This window comes from Marmota flaviventris, chromosome 5, assembly GCF_047511675.1.
Source record: "Marmota flaviventris isolate mMarFla1 chromosome 5, mMarFla1.hap1, whole genome shotgun sequence".
Taxonomy (NCBI): Eukaryota; Metazoa; Chordata; class Mammalia; order Rodentia; family Sciuridae; genus Marmota; species Marmota flaviventris.
The window spans coordinates 35,194,792-35,215,553 of NC_092502.1; the positions used below are offsets into that span (position 1 = coordinate 35,194,792).

General features: G+C 44.3%; 1 protein-coding gene across 4 annotated transcripts; it reads left to right on the plus strand.

Moving 5' to 3' along the window:
- The first annotated feature begins 22 nt into the window (after positions 1 to 22).
- On the plus strand, positions 23 to 20,224 carry Mgat1 (alpha-1,3-mannosyl-glycoprotein 2-beta-N-acetylglucosaminyltransferase). 4 transcript variants are annotated; one of them, XM_071612137.1, is made up of 3 exons: positions 23 to 120; positions 1,127 to 1,554; positions 17,665 to 20,224. In XM_071612137.1, the coding sequence occupies exon 3, from the start codon at positions 17,788 to 17,790 to the stop codon at positions 19,129 to 19,131; it is 1,344 nt and encodes a 447-aa protein (XP_071468238.1). In that variant the 5' UTR covers positions 23 to 120; positions 1,127 to 1,554; positions 17,665 to 17,787; the 3' UTR covers positions 19,132 to 20,224. The 4 variants fall into 4 exon arrangements, with proteins under 4 accessions (XP_071468238.1, XP_027810822.1, XP_027810824.1 ...); XM_027955021.3 differs by lacking the exon at positions 23 to 120 and having other exon boundaries at positions 161 to 1,554; XM_027955023.3 differs by lacking the exons at positions 23 to 120; positions 1,127 to 1,554 and adding an exon at positions 7,401 to 7,670.
- The last annotated feature ends 538 nt before the right edge of the window (positions 20,225 to 20,762 follow it).

Here is a 20,762-nt window from a genome sequence, read left to right on the forward strand (position 1 = left end):
CGGGCCGCCGGGGGTCGAGGGGGTGGGGCCTGGGCCCGCGGTGGGGACCAGGCCCAGGGCCCGGACTTCGACCCCGGGCGGGCCATGGTTTCCGGCCGACACAGGGTGGGCGGGATCCAGGTAACGACTCTACGCGCTAGAGAGAGGGTCGTCCTTGCGGCGGATCAATAGGGTTCGGACTATAGAGAGGGTTAGAGTGTCACCCCCTTGCCCCGTGAACACTGAACACGGGATTCTGAAGAGAAGGGTGGGAGGAGTTAAATTCCTGGTGGGGGGAGGGGAGGTTATGTGGATGCCACGCCCCTACAGGAAGGAAGTGTGTGTGTGTGTGTGTGTGTGTGTGTGTGTATGTGTGTGTGTGTGTTTAGGAGTAAACTTACGAGGGGGCAAAAAGGATGGGCTCTTGGAAGGTTTGGGCTTGGAGTCAGGCCTAAAACATTCCAGGAGAGTGCTTTCGGGAGTGGCCCTGTGAAAGAGTTTGATGGAGATTGGGAATTACATCCCTGACACAGTTTTGGAAGCAGAGGGGGAGGTGAGGGTTGAAGAAAAGAGAGCAAGGAGTGCATGTAGAAGGTACCTACATCTCGGAATGGAAATGATTTAGTTCAGTTGCAGAGAGCTGGCAGATTAAAACACTGAATACCCTAAGAAGCTTGAGAGATCCGATTAATATGTGGTACCTTAAATGAGTGGAGGACGTTCTTTTCTGCATTCCTTAGAAGACAGTTTCCCCCATTCAGTACTTTTGCTTACTTTTTTTGTACTGAGAATAGGTATGACTCTTATTCTGAGCCACATCTATGTGCCCATATTGATTAGGTGACTGTTTTGGGGTACAGTATGTGAATGAAGTAGATATTAAGGTATTTCTTAGTACCTTAAGGGATCTCAGTGGTGGAGCACTGAATGCACAAGGCCTTGGTTCAATCCCTAGCACCACAAAAAAACAACAAAACAAAACAAAAATAAAAGCCTTCTATAATCTTGTGTGGAGTATTTAAGGAAGGGTTTTTAATGATATACTAATGGAATATAATTCAGAAATGGAGGGGGAACTAGAAAGTCTTAGGAATCTATCCAGTATGGACTAGATTAGAGAGCATCTTAATGTTTAAATGTTCTGCAGGTTAATACAGATATCAACGGCCCGGGCCATGCAGGTTTTAAGGCCTGTTTCTTCTCATGAGTTCCAGCAGAAGACAGACGGAGGAGTCCTCAGGGTGGATGACTTTCCTTTCCTGAGCAAGAGATGCAATAATACTTGGAGTCTGTCCATCACTAGGCTCTGAGCTTAGTAAACCAGCTGAATGAAGGCATGTAACAGACCCCTGGGAGGGACATTGAAATCTGCAGTGGGGGGGGAGGGGCTTGGACACACCCCTTCCCCCCAGACTCCTCCTCCTCCTCAGAGTCCATTCAGCCATGGACTTTGGACCTGGATAAGAGGAAAAAGCTGCACTTTGTTTGGTGGATCTGATTTGGATTCTCGGTTTTGAAAATGGAGTGTTGGATGGGCATTTCATGATCTCCAGGGGAGCAACTGAGAAAAGAAAGGTAAGGTTCCTGTCTCATATCCCACTTAGTGTTTTGGTGCTCCTGTGCAGAAATGTTTGAATGGAAAACACTGGGGATTGGAGTCATTCAGGAAGTCAGGGCACCACCTGTGCCCTGGTGAGAATCCTTATCCTAATGAACTTCACCTCTCCTTTACTTTCCCCATTTGCAAACTTGTAGCCATCCTTTCCTTTCTGAGACCAGAGGGATACCTGGTAAAGAAGGTATTGTGAATAATTAGGATTGTGAAGTTAGGTATGCGGTTAGGCCAAGAACATGAAAAGAATCAGGCTTCTGAAGGGATATTGGATTAAATTACCTTTAAAGGTCTTTCCACCAGTGAGATAATAAATAGGATTTCAAGTCCATTTGGGGTAAGACTCTGAAATGTGTTGCCTAGACAGAGGCAGGCTGCTCTTTTTGGGGAGCTAACTAAATAAGGCAACTAGGTGCAATGGTGTATGCCTGAAATCCCAGCCATTTGGGAGGTTGGTAGGAGGATCTCAAGTTCAAGGCCAGCCTCAGCAATTTATTGGCCCTAAGCAACTTAGTGAGACCCTGTCTCAAAACAAATAAAAAAAGGGCTGGGGATTTAAGTGGTAAATTTCCACTGGGTTAAATCTGCAGTTACCTCTTCCCCCCAAAATAGGACAGTGAGGAGGGGCTAGAGGTAGGAAAGATAAATTGTTTCTTCCTCCTTCCTCTATAAGGGAATTTGGGACATGAAACCTCATAGAAAAAATAGAAAACCACCTACCTAAATTTGAGAATCAGTAGGTTTTGTGTTCTAGCTCTGACTTTCTGAGTCAATGTTCAACCCTACATATATTGATCAACTTCTGTTGTTTTCTTCACTTGAAAAATGTTGATAACTATCATGACAGGTCCCTCACAAGATTTACCAGAAGGAAATGAAATAATGATACATTTTGACAAGTACCAAGGCCATGACATATAAAACAGTAACATTGGCGTTCCTTGACATACCTGTTCGTTACAGTGAGAAAAATCTCTAATTAGGTGTTCTTTCTTATATTAAATTACCTTACTGGCAAAAGCCTTAGAAGACATCCTTAATTAAAAGCCTGCCCTGAATTTGTCTGTCTTACTGCTGTTAATACCTGGTACCATCATATTGTAGAAAAGGTGAATGGATTAAGGACTTAAATTTGAGCGATTATGTCAGCTACTGCACTGCCATAATGGTTCTCCATTTATTTCTACCGAGTACCTCTTTTTGGGGTAGAAAATTGAAGAGGGGTAGAGGGAAGTTTGCTGGGTTTCTGTTCGTGACTAAAAGGCTCAGGGGTCACTCCAGGAAAACTGGGTTGACTGGGCTACGCAAAATAACCACACAAGAGACACAAATACCTTTTTCTTTGAGGTCCCTGTGATGGCTCCTCTGACCTTAAGGGTCCACAGGAAGAGAGAGAGAGAGAGAACACACACACACACACACACACACACACACACAAGCTGACCCCTTTTATTGAGGAGAAGCTATTCAAATGAGGCAAGGGGTCAGGTTTCAGGGGGCTGAGTTCAGCTTCATGATGTCTGCTGTTAGCAGGTTGACTGACATCTAGGTAGGCCACACCCAAGGGCACAGTAAGAGAAGGGGACACACACAAGGCACTTCCATGGAACATTCTATCCTAAACAGGGCAAGGGGTAATATTACAAAGGAACAGGAGATCATAGCTCCACCCATGGGGCTGTAGGAAGACATGCTCAGGCACAAAGACACAGTCACTTGGAAGAGCCAAGAAGAGCTGGGCAGACTAGCAGCATGGGTGCCTGACTGCCACATCGCCCAGCAGGGGAGTTAACTCAGTCAAGGTTGGTCTCCCACAGAAGTTTAAATCTCAAGGGCCAAGTGTCTGTTTGGGAGATAGAGCTCTATTTCTTGGGGTGAATGCTGGTTCTTTCCTTCTTATGCCATATCCCTAGTCTTCTACTCTTTACAATGATAGGTTTTTTCAGACTGAATCTCTTAGCCATGTGTATTTCTGCAGACTGTCTCACTTAAAGCAAACCTGTTCATAGTAATCTTATCACTTCTTGCCCACACCTTCCTTGAACTCTGTTTACTTATGCCAAGTCTGCTAAGAAATAGTGACAACAAATAGTGGAAAGGAGAGGTGGCACATAGTGCTGGGAATTTTGAGATGGTAGAGAGAATGGTGGTCTGGGTCAGTATGGTGGTCTGGGCCAGGAAGTTTGTCTTCTGGAATTTCTTTGCTTCTTACTTACTGAGTAACAGCTGGGACTCACATTCAGTGGGGACTGGTAATAATAACTGAAAATCCAGTATTTATGCCTTACTTTCTTTATTAGATTTCTTTCTTTTTGCCCACTTTTCGCATTCTTCCTTGCCATAGGAATCCCTGCCTCCTCCCAGTGGCCTGAGGGCTGGGCAGGCCTGAGTGCCCGGATCACTGACCCTGAGGTGTTCTTCCTTTTCTGGATGTCTGGAGCATAGCCCCTTTGACACCAGCCTGCTATGTGGGAGGATATGTCACCTTTCACCAGCTTCACACAGCAAATTCCTGGTGCCAGTCTTTGCTTAGGCAGAGGGGATCACAGTGATCCTTTGGTTAGCCCCGGATGCTTTCTCAACTGTCTCTGGGGTTCATGCTGTGTAAGAAGGGTCCTCATTTTCCTACCTTAGAGTCTCTACTATCCTGTGAGTGCTTGTGAGCACCTCCAACCACTTGAAGTAACAAGAAGTATTGTATTTGTATAGTGTTGATGTCATGTGAAGAGTCCAAGCTGTTGTGTCAGTATTCCCTCACTGCTTTGTTGTGATGAAGACAGAGTGGCGATTATTTCTGCGTTTGAGGGGAAGCTACAGAAGCCCTTAAGCTGGAAGGGCTTGCCTGAGGGTGGAGTGGCGGACATTGAAATTGCCTGTGCAGTGCAGAGCTGCTTTTACAACATCTGATCTGACAAGGGCGGCTTAGTCTTGCTGCAAACTTCCAGGGAGAGAAACTCTGTGCCCTGTCTGACAGCCTTCCTGGTAAGACATTTCCTCCTTAGGGTAAACCAAAATTCCTCTCCTTTGTCAGAGCAATAGCTCTGCCCTCTACCCAACTCCTGCACAAGATGTTTCTCTCAAGACAACCATCCACCTTATTGCAGGGCCATCAGGATGCCAGGGCCTGGCACTCATGGGGACCAGTGATAGATGGTGTGTTTTTATGTATACCCTTCTTTATTTACAAAGGAATTGTAGATGGCTAACTAAAAGTTAGATTTCACAGGCATTGCTCATTGATTATTGTGTTAATCTCTTCTCTTTTCTTTGACTTTATAAGCTGGGTTTCTGTGCCTCTCTGGGGAGACATTTGCACGTAATCCAATCCCAGGCATATCTGCAGAATCCAGATACCTGGTCCCTTGTTTCTGCCCTTCTTTTCATGATAGCTTCTTCCCATGCAACCTCTATCAAGAGCCCAAGGGGTGTGTGTGTGTGTGTGTGTGTAGGATACTAGGTATTTTTAAAAAATTATTTATTTTTTAGTTGTAGTTGGACACAATACCTTTATTTTATTCATTTATTTTTATGTGGTGCTGAGGATCGAATCCAGGGTCTCGAACGTGAGAGGCGAGTACTCTACCGCTGAGCCCCAGCCCCAGCCTGCCCTTTTTATTTTCTATTTTTAAGGGGCATGGGATTGGATTATGTGCAAATGGAATAGGAGGATCTGGTTATAGAATAAGATAGAATGAATAGGGGCAATATATTCTCTTGACCACCCCACCCTACTACCACCAAAAGAGAGCTAGACAAACAGAGAAAGAATAAAAAGAAAATTGTTCTAAGTTGCTAAGGCTGGCAACTTGTGATCTTCCAGCCTCAGCTTCCTCAGGCCTGTGCCATTACTTCTGGCCCAAGGCCTCCTTTTCCCAGGTCATTTTGGCACTCATTTTCCTGGCTTCTTACCTCTCGGACCAAATGTTTCCCTTTTTTTTTTTTCTCATTCAAGAATTTATTTCATTCTCAAATGAAGGACTCCAGAGAGTGGGGGAGTTATGCAAATATAGCACAGCCCTCCTTTATCTCTAGCCATCTTGTTTCCCATCCACCTGCCTTACATGGAGGAGTATTATGATTAGAGGTGGGAATGACAAGATGTGGGCTATTCAGTCTTCCCCAACCTTTCAGCACCTGATTATGTCTGTCCATTCTCCTGGAACGTGGTTTTAGTTTCTTAATCTACAGATCAGTTTACCAACCTTTAACACGTTTAGGAACTTCATTGTTTTCCTTCATACTTTTGACACTGAGTGTGATGTGTAGGGCCCCTGTGTCCCTTAATTCCCTTCATAAGGAAAGTGTAGAGAGAGGGCAGAGGTACAGAGATGCTGGCCTCTGCCTGGCACATGAGCCTGGTCTTGAGTTTCCTGTCACAGTCCAGACTGTCAGCTAAACCAGAGATCATAGATACACACATATCCACACATAGTCAAGCCTCATTGATGTGTCAGCTCTTCTCTTATTGTACTCCTTCAGGGCAGGACTCCAGCTGCTACAATGGAGATTTCTCTGGCACCCCATTGTGTTCCTGTCATGCTGGGCACACAGCCATCTCAGAGAACAGTAGCACTAAGCATGCATGAGGGGAGAGAATGAGTGCTAGGTTTGGAGGCAGGAATGCCTGGGTCTAAAATCTGGCCATGGTGCTCACTAAGGGTTGTGACCTCCAGCAAGTTAGTGCTTACCCTAAGCCTCAATCTCCTATCTGTAGAATAGAGATTATGTTGTATACTCTGAAGAGCTGCTAGAAGAGTTAGGAGAGGCCGAGGGAGAGGTCTTGCCTGTGGAGGCCTTTATGCCTGGTGATTCCTTATAGTTTTGTTTTAGCTCTTCACTTACATGCAGGGGCCATTAAGATAAGTCCATCCTTTTGGTTCTTCAGAACTCTGCATTATTCTTGGCTTCATATAGAAACAACTTATCGAACACACACTGGAGTTCTAGGCTGCCTTGTGCTCTAGATCACCTTGGAGAAACATGTAGGCAGGGGAGGGTCTGATGTCATTGGAGTGTGTCCTGGTGACATAACGGTGGTCCTTCTCTGGAAAGTTACCCACAGAGCAGCTAGTAGTTAGTTATCAGCTCCCCACTCTCACTTCTTAGGGTGAGGGGTGGGTGGTGGTGAACTGAGGCCTCTGCAAAGGGTCACCCAGGGAAGGTTGTTGGTGGAAGGGAGTCAGGCTTATGTTGTGGACAGAGCAGGGACTCCCAGACACCTCTAAATTACAGAATGGCTCATTGTGGTGCCTGGCTTTTACTGGAGTGGCCTGTCATTGAATCCAGTACTCAGGCTTTAGATAAATTCTCTCTCTGCTCTGGATCCACTGCTGACTCCTCAGTAAGCCCTGCAAACTCTGGTCTTCATCTTTTCTCCACCCTTGTGACTCAAGTCACAGTTATTTGTTACTGAATTTCCTTCCTTTGATTGGCCTGAGTCCTGAATCCCTCCTTCACCTTCCCTTTAGGTTTCTTCTGAAATATCAAAGGGACACTGACTTTTAGGCTTTTCTGGGGGTACTTTCCATATCTTTTTTACATGGCAACCACAAAAGCCTGTGCCTGTGATTTATTCCTTCTCTTCTTAGGTCTGATGGTCCCAGCAGGCAAGCCTGTGTCTCTGCTTTTTCACTCAGAACTAACCACTTTCAGTCTCCATCCCCCAAAGGAAAAAAAAAACAAGAAAGAAACAACAACTGGCTCTCACAGTGCCTTTGGCAGCAGGTGTTTCCTCCCTGACTTCCTTTTGACACCCGGGTTCCTGTATCACCAGCCCCTCTTGTTTTTCCAACCTAGACTCTGAAGCCTCTCTGGAGTTGTGGGTAGAGCTGGCTTCCAAATCCTTGGGCTTTGTTTGGCGAATGCCCTGTTTGGGGTGCTCTGCTTACCTGGGGCACACCCTTTGAAACCTTATAACACCAGTTTTGCTGTTTCTCCAAACTCCACAAAGCTCTGGACACTAGAGCAGTTGAGGAAGAGACACCAGCGGAAGTCTGGAGTACAGGGATCTTTTAAGTGTGGATGAGGTCAGGTATCAGCTCTTGAGGAGTTGCGACTGCAAGTAGGGAAAGGCTTAAAAGTAAGTTATTTTTATGTCCACCCCTGAAATTGGGGACCTAGGAAAAGGTGATGTGCAGATCTTGCGGGTGATTGGAAAGTCTGGTAGAGGAGGAGGGCCCAGGAAGGCAGGGTCAGGGCGGGCCCTCTCGAGGCGGGGCGGAGAGCAGCGGCTGGCCCCGCCCTCCCTGGGGAAGGGCCACGTTGCCCGCCCGGGAGTCCGGCCCCGGCGCGCAGCAGGAAGGGCTGGTGAGGCGAAAGGGGACGTCAGCTGCGCGAGCGCCTGGGACGCGCCGGGGCACCGGGCTCGCTCCCCGCGTCCCGGGCGGGCCAAGTTTAAGGCTAGGAAGTTGGTAAGTAAGAGTGTGGGAACGCCGGCGTCCTTCAGTTCTAAGGCTTATCCTAGGGAGGGAACTGAGGAAGGCCCTGCGGGCGTAGAGGGACTCTCCAAGGGAGCGAACTCCGGGTGTTGCCCAAAGTCCGGGTAGTGCTGAGAGCCCCTGCGAGAGGGGCTTGCCTCGGGACTTGTCTGGGCCGACTTAAGTGCTGGCTGTGCTTCAGTCTCCCCTGAGCCGGGAAGTCGAACTCTGTTCAGCTTTTGGAATCCCGGGGCCTCCAGCTGTTGGAGGGAGGGCAGAGTGGGGAGGCTGTTGTGAAATTCCGCCGCCGGGCGACCGTGGGTGCGGGGCTGGGCGGAGGTGGGATCGCTGCCGTGGGTTTGGGGAACAGGAAGTGACCTTCTCCCACTCCCCCCCAAAACACCCCAAACGTCCTTTCCACAAGTTTCTACCGGTGGTTTTTGCTCAGCCAGAAGGAAAAATTGAACCAATGTTGAAATATGTTAGAAAACTTTTTTCTACTTGCTTGCTAATGTGTGTGAATTAGGGACCTCCTGCCTTACAGAGCTTGGAGCAGAGGGATTGTAGCTGGCCGGATCAGTGTCCCCTTAGAAGCATGAACCCAAGGGTGAAGCTTTACTTGGATTAACCTTTGCTTCTGTAATGTGTTTAGTCTTTACTTTGAATATCACTGGCAGATAATGTTCAGCTTTATTTTCTGTCATTTAAAATGCTTCTCAGATGCTGGCATCCTCCAGGGTCTTCCTCCCGTCTCAAATCACTGCTGCCTCATTTCTTCACATTAAGGAAAACCTTATTCGGTGTCCTGTTCTCACAGAAAGTGAGAGTACTGTAGTATGCCCAGCCTTGGTGGAATGCAAAGGTTAAACTTATTTCCTGTTTGAGGGATTGGGGAAATTGTCACTCATCATCTTCTAGTCAGTCATGAAGGACCTTGGAGATGACCAGCTCAACCCTGAACTTTACAGATGAGGGACAAGTAACTTGCCCAAGAGGCAACTTACCTGGCCTGTTGGTGCTCGATTGCCTGAGTCCCAGACCTTCGTGCCTTTTGCCATACTAGCATTGTATTTCCTCTACCCCTTTTTTCCTAAGATGAATAACTTGTATGCCATCCCTCCTAGGTCTTCTTTTCTAAACCCTTGAATTATTTAGTGTATCTTCTGACTCCCTTTCACTTTTTCCATCCTTCTGAAATTATGGAGCCCAGTACATGATACAACAATAAAATAATGAACAAGAAAAATAGTGATTCACGTTGATCTCCATTATCTGTGATGTGTCCTATATGTTCTAAACTTTTTAAGCAGTGCTTTTAACACAGCAAGCAAGGCAAATGGAAGGGATAGTCTGTAGACATTCCTTCTACTCTGTGTTTAATTTTAAAGCTAGACAGTAATTTTTCCCCAATTGCTTATAATTAGAAGTTGACTTATTTGGTGTTTACTTGTTGTTTGAGAAACATTTTTACCAGACAGAGGGGACAAACATGGAATCAAGAGTGTTAGAATGGAATCTGCTTTTAGGCAGTCCTTCAGAGGAAAAAAACTTAAGTCCTGTAGGGATTGGTAGGTCCTGCCCACAGTCACCTGGGTTTTGGTGGAAGGTTTTACTAAAAAAAACCCTCAATTTTCTCCTGCCATTATGCTGATTATGTCTTTAAACTTTGTGGTATAGATTGGCTATTTCATTTTCCTAAAGGAGTTCTTAAAAAACTCAAGAAAGTTAAAATCAATCTTGAGTTGGGCCTTGCTGGCAAATCTTATGAATAATATTAGGAACTCAGGTCAGGATGACATATAGTTACTTTTGTTGTTGTTGTTTGTTTTGTTTTGTTTAGTTGTTGTTGTTTTGTACTGGGGATTGAACCCAGGGGCATTTTACCACTGAGCTGCATCCCCAGACCTTTTTAACTTTTTATTTTATTTTGAGAGAGTCTCACTGAGTTGTATAGGGCCTTGCTAAGTTGCTGAGGCTGGCCTTGAACTTGAGATCCTCTTGCCTCAACTTCAGGAGGTACTGGGATTACAGGTGTGTACCACTTTGCTGGGCAGTTGTTCTATTTTTAAAAAAGAACGTTTGTTTTTTGTTTTTTTTTTTTCCCAAAATGACTTTACCCATAAATATTACATTTCATTCCATACCATATGTGTTACAATATGACATTGTCCTTTTCCCTCCCAAAGGTGGAGTTTGTGGTTTTCTTCCCTTGAATGTGGGAAGGGACCAGTGATTCCCTTGACCAGTGAGTAAGGCAGAAGTGAACCAAGGTTGGATCAGGAAAAGAATACAGCTTCAACTAGCTTTTACTTTTTCTTGGGACACTTACCTTTGGAACTTAGCCATCATCTTCATAGGAAGCCCAGACCATGTGGAGAGACCACTTGGAGGTGTTCCAGCACTCCAGTTAATGTCTCATCCAACGCCAACCTTAACCTACAGATGTGAGAGAATGAGTGTAGGTGAGTCTAGCCTTCAGCTTTTGAGTCATTCAGCCTGGGTTCCAGACATAGTAGAACAGAGACAGGTCATCCCCTCTGTGCCCCACTTTCCAAGTTCTTGAGCTATAGAAATTGTGAGAGGAAATAAATGATTGCTATAATTTTAAGTGACCAAATTTTGAGGTAATTTGTCATTTAGCAATAGGATATTTAATAAGGAAGGGGATGTGAGTAGAAACAGGGCCTCTGAATTTGGACTTGGGGCCAGACTACAAAGGGCAGGGAGAAAAGCATTTGCTCTGCTTGGCAGAGTTACTTAGATTCTATTTTACTCACTATTGCAAGTGCTTCTTTCTCCTTAAGGAGTCACCACAAAACTTAGTGGCTTGAAAAAATGGTTTCAGCTATTTCATTCTTGTGGTCTTTCATGCAGTTGCAGTCAGAAGTGGCTGAGGCTGGGATCATCTGGAAGGCTTCCTACCATGTTTAGTGATTGATACTGGCTGTCAGCTGGGACTGAAGTTGAGGTTGTCAGCTGGAATACCTTTCAGTGTTCTGCCCATGTGGTAGGGTTCTAAAAGCAAGTATCTTTAGTGCACCAGATAGAATCTGTCTTGCCTTTGTGAACTTCTCTTGCAGGTCACATAACCTTACTTCTTCCAGAGTCAAAGGGAGGAAATGTGAACCCTCATCTGTGGAGGGAAGAGTGTCACTGTCATTTTATAAGAAGAGCATGTCGGATAGGATATGTAGTGGTCATCTTTGGGAAATGTAATCCTTCACTTTCTTGCTGCTTTTGGTCTTTTTTTCCCCCTCCCCGCTATAGTTAATAATGCAAGCATTATGTAGCCACTTGAACTTTACACTTGTGCCAAGCACTGTGGTAGATGCAGAGAGCATAGAGCTTTTTTTCCCTAAGGAGTAAGGTGAGAGCCAGTAAGGCCACAGATTCTGTTACCGTGTGAGAGAGTGCTATGCAAGTATAGTCATGGTAGGCCTGGCTCTGGGATATTATGGAAGAAGTCACCTGAATTGGAACTTAAGGAATATGTGGGTGGCTTGCAGGTGAACTGTGGGTAACATTTCAGGATGAAGGAGCAGCTGGAGCGAAGACATAGCAGTGTATAGCAATGTGAAAGTATATTTATTGGAGAAATAGTAGCCTTTTGAGTTCAAAGTATGGAGCTTGTGGGGTTTATGGTTAGAGATAAAGTTGTAAAAGGATGTGAGTCCCTTTGTTGTGAAGGTCCAAGTGTGTCATATTTTAAAATTTAGAATTTTGTCTTTGCGGAAATGATCTGTTGTATCTATTATGTTATGAGATCTGAAACAGTATATCACAGTTCACCATGTTTATTTCTGTAACAAAATATATAAGTGGGATAAATAAAGACTATACATAACCTCACCAGATCAGATCAGATTTCACCAAATGAGGTTGGGTGAGATTTTACTGCCAAATGAATTTAGAAAACTAGTTTTTCAGTGGTTTTTTTTTGATTTGTGAATTGCAATTGAGGGATTGTGGATGTGTGGGACATCCACATTGAAGCCAGTTTTTAGATCATGGGCACATTGGCAAATACTGAGGGTTCTACCTAGCATAGCATTGTGGAGAATCCCTGTTCTTATGCAACCTTCAGCTGAAAGGGTTGAAATATGAGCAAGTGGTCATTCTAGTGCTCATTGTCATGCAGGGGATATGGACTTGCATGATCTGAAGACACCAAGGAATATGTTCTGGCAGATGTGAATCAGGGTTATCAAGATCGGGATGAGCAGATTAGGCATCCACAAGCTTGCAAAGACCCTGAGGGTAGGGTTGAATGTTAGGGGGCCTGTAGTGAATCTAGTAAAGTGTGGAAGAAAGAAAACGAGTGACTGGCAAGAATTTATGTTATCACGCATCTGTCTGGCACTGTTCTGAATATCGGACATGGGTTATCTCATCGAATTCTTACAGAACCCAGTGAGGTGTTCTATTATGATTTCCATCTTAAAGGTGAAAAAATTAAGTCTCGGTGGGAAAACAGAGGGTGACCACTAGGCATTGTCTCTGGGCTTTCAGGCTTGCCTTTGTTAAGGCCCTGCCCTCCCAATGGTGGCCTGAGCAGCACTCAGAGGAGTGGTTCAGCTCTTCTGGCCAGGGTCTCAATTTAGGCATCACTCTGCACACAATCAGCTAGCTGCTGGAGAGTGCAATGCACTCATGGTCTGTGTGTTTTTACATACTGTTAACTTCCAGATAGAAGTGAGCTTCCTGTCTTAGAGAATATATGGATAAGCAAGGACCATGGGGTGGAGAAAAAAACATTGGGGGCAGAGACAGGACTGGGCTGGGGTAGATTTTCCTGTGGGCTCTTCATTTACTCTAGATGCTTGTGGACTTGCTAAGATCAGTCCACTGAGGAGGTGGTTGAAGACTACATTGATCTGCATGGCTTAGAAGGGTGGATAAGGAGGTTGTATTCCACTGCTTAGAGAATAATGAAAAGTAATCCAAAGGGTACAGAATTCATCTGAAGGATTGAGACCCCAAGGATATAGTCTCTTGAGGTTTTGTCATCAGTCTGAGAACTTGCAGGTCTGAGGAGGCTCATTGATAAATCAGGGACAATCTGTTCTCTGAGTCCCAAGGAAGCACATCAGTTAATGGAGTTCAGCCTCTTTTATTTTCCCCCCATCCTTTATTTAAAGACTTTCTTGCTTAGTCGCTTAGGACACAGGAAGTTAAGGATAGGGAATTCTGGCTATTAGTTCCAACATTGACCACATCCTGAAAGGGAGTGAAGAAACTGGAAATCTGTGCATTTTTCTATTCTTTATACTGTAGTATGTGAGCCTTAATAAATAGGTATGTAATTACACAGTTAAATGGAAAAAGACTTAAGGTTTCTTAGAAGACTAGTGTTCTAGAATTGTAAGGGTAGCTGGTTTCTGGGAGGGATACCAAGTGGTGGTAGATGGAAGCAGGGACTGGGAGAGTTTCTTCACAAGGGAGACAGACTCCAAGTCTCTTTAGAGATCTTTCAGGATCAGTTCTTTGATACCAGATCTGTTGAGACCCCATAGCTGCAGAGATGAGGTATAGGACCCAGGCTTTTGGCTAGGATAGAGTACTGGGTTGTGAGGCACAGGGTTACTGGCAGAGCAGTTGGCACAAGGACATACATGCTTGAAGCCTTGGGGTATGAAGGGTTGAGACCAGAGGCAGGAATGCCATTGAGTTAATTGGTTTGGAATGGCAGCTGTTTGAGAATTTAGAGTGTTTCAGATCTTTCAAGAAATGGGGTCTGATAGAGTATAGAGGGTTGGTTGGGGCCTTGTCTTTTTCTTCTTGGCTGTATGTTTTTCCAAGAGCCTGGCAGAGAGCAGATATGTGATACATGTTGTGAGGTGATTGAGCAATTCTGGGCAAGCATATTGTCTCAGTTTGCCTTGTTGAATGTGCCCAGCTGTGGACATGTTAGTGGATGAAGCTATTCAGATTTGTAGCCATGTTCCCATATCTTATTTAAAAAAAAAAAAAAACTATTTGTAAATAGTTTAAAACAAAAATATTGCAAGAATAAAAATGGTATGACATCATATTCCCTTTACCTGGAATTACGTGTAGTTAACATTTTACTCCATTTGTTCCCCCCCCCCCCACCCCTGTGTGTGTGTGTGTGTGTGTGTGTGTGTGTATACATGTATAGTTTAAACCTTTTGAGGGCATCTGTCAGGGCCCTCTACCTCTAAATACTTGAGGGTATATTCCCTAGGAGTTGTGATATCCTCTTGCTTAACTCAGTAGTTAGCAGTCATTTAATATGAATACTCTAGTTTGTATTCAGTTTTGTCATTTTAGTCAATTTTTTTAATAAAACATTTTTGAGGTATAATGGACATACAGTAAACTGCATGTTTTGAGGTACAGTTTAAGTTTTAACATGTATATACTTATGCAGTTATTGCCACAATCAAGATAATAAACTTATCTGTGCTTCCAAATGTTTTCTAATATCCTTTTGAAATACCCCCAAACACTGCCCCTGTCCCCAGGCAACCAGTGATCTGTTTAGTTGTATTTTATTGAGTTTTATGTAAATAAAATTTAGTGTATTGTACTTTTGCATCTTGCAAAATTATTTTGAGATTCAGCCATATGTTGTGTGTATCAGTAGCTTATTCTTTATTGCTGAATATTACTCCATTGTTTTGGTAAGTCACATTTGTTTTTACATATTCCCCTGTTTATGGTCCTTTGGGTTATTTCCAATCTTGAGTGGTTTACGAATAAAGCTGCTTTAAACATTCTCATAGGTTTTTGTGTGGATATCTGTTTTCATTATTCTGGGTAAACCATGTATACCTAGGAGTGGTCTTGCTGGGTCATATGGTAACTGTTTTTATCATTTTGACAAATAGCCAAACTGCTATAAAAGGACTTTGAATTTATATCTCATGGCATACAAAAAATTAACTCAAAATTAATCATAAGCCTAAATGTAAAACCTTAAAACAGTAAAATTTACAGAAGAAAACATAGGGAAAAATCTTCATGACCTGGGATTAGGTCTCTTAGTTATGATGCCAAAAGTGTAATACATATTAAAAGGAAACCCTGGCTAATTGGACACTACCAATTTTTTTTTTTTTTTTTTTTTTTTTTGGTGGTGGTACTGGGGATTGAACTTGGAAATTCCTTACATATGCTAGGCAAGTGCGCTACCAATGAGTTTGTCCCCCTAGCCCAAAATTAAGAACGTCTGTTCTTCATTTACATTAAAAGGACAATAATTTTGTCAGTCTTATGGGTGGGAAATGTTAGGATAGTTTTGTTATGAGTGTAGTTGAATATATTTTTGGTACGTCTAAGGACCATTTTTGTATATTTTCTTTTGAGTTACCCATTTTGAAGTGGTCCACTTTCTATGGAATTTTTGGCCTTTTCTTTCCCTCAAAAATAATTTTTTTTTTTTGTACTGGGAATTGAATCCATTTGAACCCACGGGTCCTCTTGTACATCTGTAGACCTTTTTATTTTGAGACAAGGTCCTGTGAAGAAGCTGCTTATGGCCTTGTTATTGCTCAGGCTACCTTCAAACTTGAGATTCTCCTGCTTTAGCCTCCCCAGTTGCTGGAATTATAGGCATGTGCTACCATGTCTTTCCATCAGTTTTTTTTTTTGTTGTTGTTGTTATTGGGGATTAAACCTGGGGTGCTTAACCACTAGACCGCATCCCCAACCCTTTTTTACTTTAGAGACAGGGTCTCACTGAGTTGCTAAGTGCCTTGCTAAGTTTGCTGAGGCTGGCTTAGAACTAGTGATCCTCCTTGTCTTTGCCTCCTGAGTCACTGGAATTACAAGCATGCGCCATCACTCCCAGCTTCCCCTCAATTTTTAAAAGGCCACGTCCCTGACCTTTTTTATTTTTTATTTATTTTTATTTTTTATTTACACAGGGTTACATTAAGTTGCTTAAGGCCTTTCTAAGTTGCTGAGACTCATTTTGAATTTAGGATCCTCCTGTTTCAGCACTCCTTTCCTCCCAGCTGCTGGGAGTACAGGTGTGTGCCAACATGCCCAAGAAAAGTTCCTTCTTTATTTAAAGTATTACACTGATTTGTCCTTTATGTTGCCAAAATTCTCTCCCACTTTTTCATTTGTCTTTTGACTTTCTTATGATGTTTTTATCCACACAAATGTGTTCCAATTAATAAAATATATAAATCTTTTACTGCATCAGGATTTTGAGTGATACTTAGAAAACCTTCCACTGCACTCAGATTCTAGAGGAATTTATTCAGGTTTCTTCTAGCATGTTTATAATTTTATTTTTTATATTTAGATTTCTGATCCACTTGTAAGTTATCCTTATATTCAGGTCAAATTTTACATTTTTTGAATTGATTATAATTATTATAACCCTGTTAACAATACTGTTATTTCTCTAGAAGTTGAAAATATCACCTTTGTTATATACATAGCTTTCTTTGTGTCTAATTCTGCTTCACTGCATGGTCTGTTATTTGTACCTGTAGCACAGTTTTAATTATAGAGGCTTTGTAGTATGTAGTATTTTAATATCTGGTAGGGGCAAGTCCTTCACAACTCATTTTTATTATTTGCCTTGATATTCTTGTGTGTTTAGTTTTTCATGTTGGATTTATGTCAGTTGAGCTATCTCCATAAAAGTATTTTTATTGGGATTTCTTTTTTTTTAAGTATTTTTTAAGATATATTTTTAGTTGGTGATAGACCTTTATTTTATTTATTTATATGCAGTACTGAGAATTGAACCCAGTACCCCACACACTCTCTACCACTGAGCCCTCTTATTGGAATTTCTGATGGTGCTGCAATGTCTTAACTGAGGAAAAGGGAGATTCAAGTCTTCTTTTGTGTTTTTCAGGAGGTTTCTTGTTAAAATTATTTCTCGTATTTTATAATTTTCTTGGTTTTTCTAAATAGGATTTTCTCATCCACTTTTTCTTCTAATGAATTAATATGTGTAGATATGACAGCTATTGATTTTTTTGTATGTTTTTATATCTACTCTCTTGCTTTGTTCTTTATTTGGTTTTATTTTATCATCTAGTGTCTTAGGGTTTTCTAGGCACATTCTTGCAGCATCAACAAATAGAGATAATTTTACTTTCCCATTTCTGCCTGTTTTCTGTAGTACAGTTGTATTGGCCAGTACTTCTTCGAATGTTAATAGCCGTGGAGATCATGGGCAATGTGGCTTTACTCCTGAATTTATGGGAATGCCTCTTGTGTTTCCTTATTAGGTTATCATGTAATACATGATTTTTTAAATCAATAATCTTAGGACAGTTTGATTTGAGGAATGGGAAGAAGAAGATCTCACCTTTTACTTCTTCCTCCCTTAATCTCCGCATGGAAGATGGGAAATGAAATTTGTCAGATAAAGAAGGGGGAGTTGGTGTTCTTTTGTTCTCTCTCTTCCACTGTGTCATTTTCTACCTCCCCTGAAAGCATGTATTGCTTTTCTGAGAACTCATTAGCTCATTTTGGAGGTTGGAGCATGGTACCCTAATCCTAGTTTAGGCAAAGGGCAACTCTTTTCTAAGAGAATCTGGAGTGAGCCTCCTAGCTTCCCTTCTTCACATTTTCACCTGTTCTGCACCTCACATTCTTCCACCCCATAGGGTTGTGGGGCTATGTGTCTTTATGGTGATGGTTGGTTTTTCTCTCTCCTCTCTTTAGGTGCATGGCTGCTTCCTAGTCCCATATTCTGGAGGAAACAATCCTAGAACCGTGGGCCAGTGAGCCAGGCAACCAGGCAGCCTTAAGCCCTCTCTTTGCCCGCCCTCCCCTGTGGGGGCCAGGATGCTGAAGAAGCAGTCTGCAGGGCTTGTGCTGTGGGGCGCTATCCTCTTTGTAGCCTGGAACGCCCTGCTGCTCCTCTTCTTCTGGACACGCCCAGCACCTGGCAGGCCGCCCTCAGACAGTGCTTTTGATGATGACCCTGCCAGCCTTACCCGGGAGGTGACCCGCCTGGCCCAGGATGCTGAGGTGGAGTTGGAGCGTCAGCGGTGGCTGTTGCAGCAAATCAGAGAGCATCATGCTCTATGGAGCCAGCGGTGGAGGGTGCCTACTGTGGCACCTCCTGCCCGGCCTCGTGTGCCTGTGACCTCACCGCCAGATGTGATCCCCATCCTGGTCATTGCCTGTGACCGCAGCACTGTTCGGCGCTGTTTGGACAAGTTGCTGCATTATCGGCCCTCAGCTGAGCACTTCCCCATTATTGTCAGCCAGGACTGTGGGCATGAGGAGACAGCCCGGGTCATTGCTTCTTATGGCAACGCAGTCACACACATCCAACAGCCTGACCTAAGCAACATTGCTGTGCAACCAGACCATCGCAAGTTCCAGGGCTACTATAAGATTGCCAGGCACTACCGCTGGGCACTGGGACAGATTTTCCATGAGTTCAAGTTCCCAGCAGCTGTGGTGGTGGAGGATGATCTAGAGGTGGCACCAGACTTCTTCGAATACTTCCAAGCCACTTATCCACTGCTGAGGGATGACCCCTCCCTCTGGTGTGTATCTGCTTGGAATGACAATGGTAAGGAACAGATGGTGGACTCAAGCAAGCCTGAGCTGCTGTATCGCACAGACTTTTTCCCTGGCCTGGGCTGGCTACTGTTGGCTGAGTTGTGGGATGAGTTAGAGCCCAAGTGGCCTAAGGCCTTCTGGGATGACTGGATGCGTCGGCCTGAGCAGCGGAAGGGCCGAGCCTGTGTGCGCCCTGAAATCTCAAGAACGATGACCTTTGGCCGTAAGGGTGTAAGCCACGGGCAGTTTTTTGACCAGCATCTTAAGTTTATCAAATTGAACCAGCAGTTTGTGCCCTTTACACAGCTGGACCTGTCATACCTGCAGCAGGAAGCCTATGACCGGGATTTCCTTGCCCGTGTCTACGGTGCTCCTCAGCTACAGGTGGAGAAAGTGAGGACCAATGATCGGAAGGAGCTGGGGGAGGTGCGAGTACAGTACACAGGCAGGGACAGCTTCAAGGCCTTTGCCAAGGCCCTGGGTGTCATGGATGATCTCAAGTCAGGTGTTCCCAGGGCTGGCTACAGGGGTATTGTCACCTTCCAGTTTCGGGGCCGCCGTGTCCACCTGGCACCCCCACAGACCTGGGATGGCTATGATCCTAGCTGGAATTAGCAGTACCTGCCTGTCCCTTTTGGGTCCCTTTCTTGCCATACCATGAGCTGAGGTAGGATAGCAGTCCCTGGGCTGCATCATCCTGTTTTCCTCTTGGGTCCATTTTATCATCATCTTTTTTTTTTGTTTGTTTGTTTTGAGTGGCATTCAAGTGCACAAATGATAAGGTGAGGGTTTATTCTCCCGTTTTCAAGGGAGTCAGAAGGGGAACCATTCTGGGGTATGTTGGGGTGGAGTATTAAGCAAGAAACCACTGTGTGGTAGCGGGAGACTTGGGCTTGTTGGGACTGGGAATGTCTATGTCCTGAGTTTTCTCCAAGTCATCTGTAGAGAGGTTGGCAACTAACTCTTGACCAAGCCTCCTCTTTCAGCCAGGGCCCTGTACTACTCTTCTTCTTCACCTACTATGTGGGGCTGGATTATGTGAGAAGGGAACATTTGGGGCCAAAAGGAGACTAACCAAAAGGGTTTCACCATGAGGGGTTGGGTAGAGTTGTTCCCCAGGCTTTACTGCCTCCAGTTCTTCCTTCTTACCCTGACTTCCTCTCAGGTCTTCATTCTCTGCGGCCTAGCAGTGTGTGGTTTCTAAGATGAAAAGTGGAAGAGGGAAAAGCAAAACCCCTTCTCAGCTCATGTCAGGGCAAAGATAGTAGGGGGAAAGCCTGTGTGGGACTACCTTCCCTCTTTTTGCCTCAAAGAGACCTTGTTCTCCCCCCCCCCCCCTTTCTAAAAATAAGTCCCTTCCCTGTTGCTTTAGGAAGGTTCCACACTGACTTTGGTGGGAAATAAATGAGCTCTTTGTGTCCTTTTGCCCCTGGGGTTTGGTCACCTCCCCCTCCCCAGGAGGCTTTGGCTTCTGGTGGCTCTCCGCATATGAGTTAATGTAACTGAAACCAGGACAGCCCTGTCCATGCATCAGGTCCTGCCCAGCCTCCCCCAAACGTTGCCATGTCCTTACAGACCAGGATGCAGATGGCAGGTTGGAGAGGAATTTGTATGTTTTTGTTTCTTGCTTGACCTCGGTTTCATGGAAGAAAGTGGAATCTACAGAATTATTTTCAAAAATAAAGTAAAGGCTGAACTGTCTGCAAAATGTGTGTGTGTGTGTATATATATCTTTGGAGAGGAGGTGAAGAGTAGGGGAGCAAAAGTAAAAAAAGGGAAGAATGAGCAGCAAGGGAAGGAGGGGAGGGTAGGGGGTGGATAAGTTGAAGGAAGGAAAGCAGATGATTATAATTGGAAAAACAGGAAGGAGAAAGTCATCCAACAGCTGAGGAAGGACCAGCTGGGAAAGAAAGGCCAAGCTTGAGGGTGTAGAGAGCCCCCAGGCTCCACTCCTACTGTTAATCTCTAGATGTGGGCTATGTTACCCTCAGCAGGAGGTTTGGAAGCTAGCTTCTCAGCCTTGGTCTGAGAGAGAACCAGGGCATCTAAACCCTTTAGGTAGCTGTTTTGGGTTGTGTGCTTTCTGCTGACTTGGGTAGCTCCCTCTCCCCATAGGGCAGTGAGCTCCAGGATACATAGTGGATACCAGGGTCAGCTATGCAGTGACACTTTAGTGACCCTAGTGAAAATTTTTTTTTTATACTAACACCCAGAACATACACACATACACATACCAGACGGTTCCT

Coding starts and splice junctions, on each gene's coding strand:
- Mgat1 (XM_071612137.1), top strand. CDS start 17,788: ATGCTGAAGAAGCAGTCTGCAGGGCTTGTGCTGTGGGGCGCTATCCTC.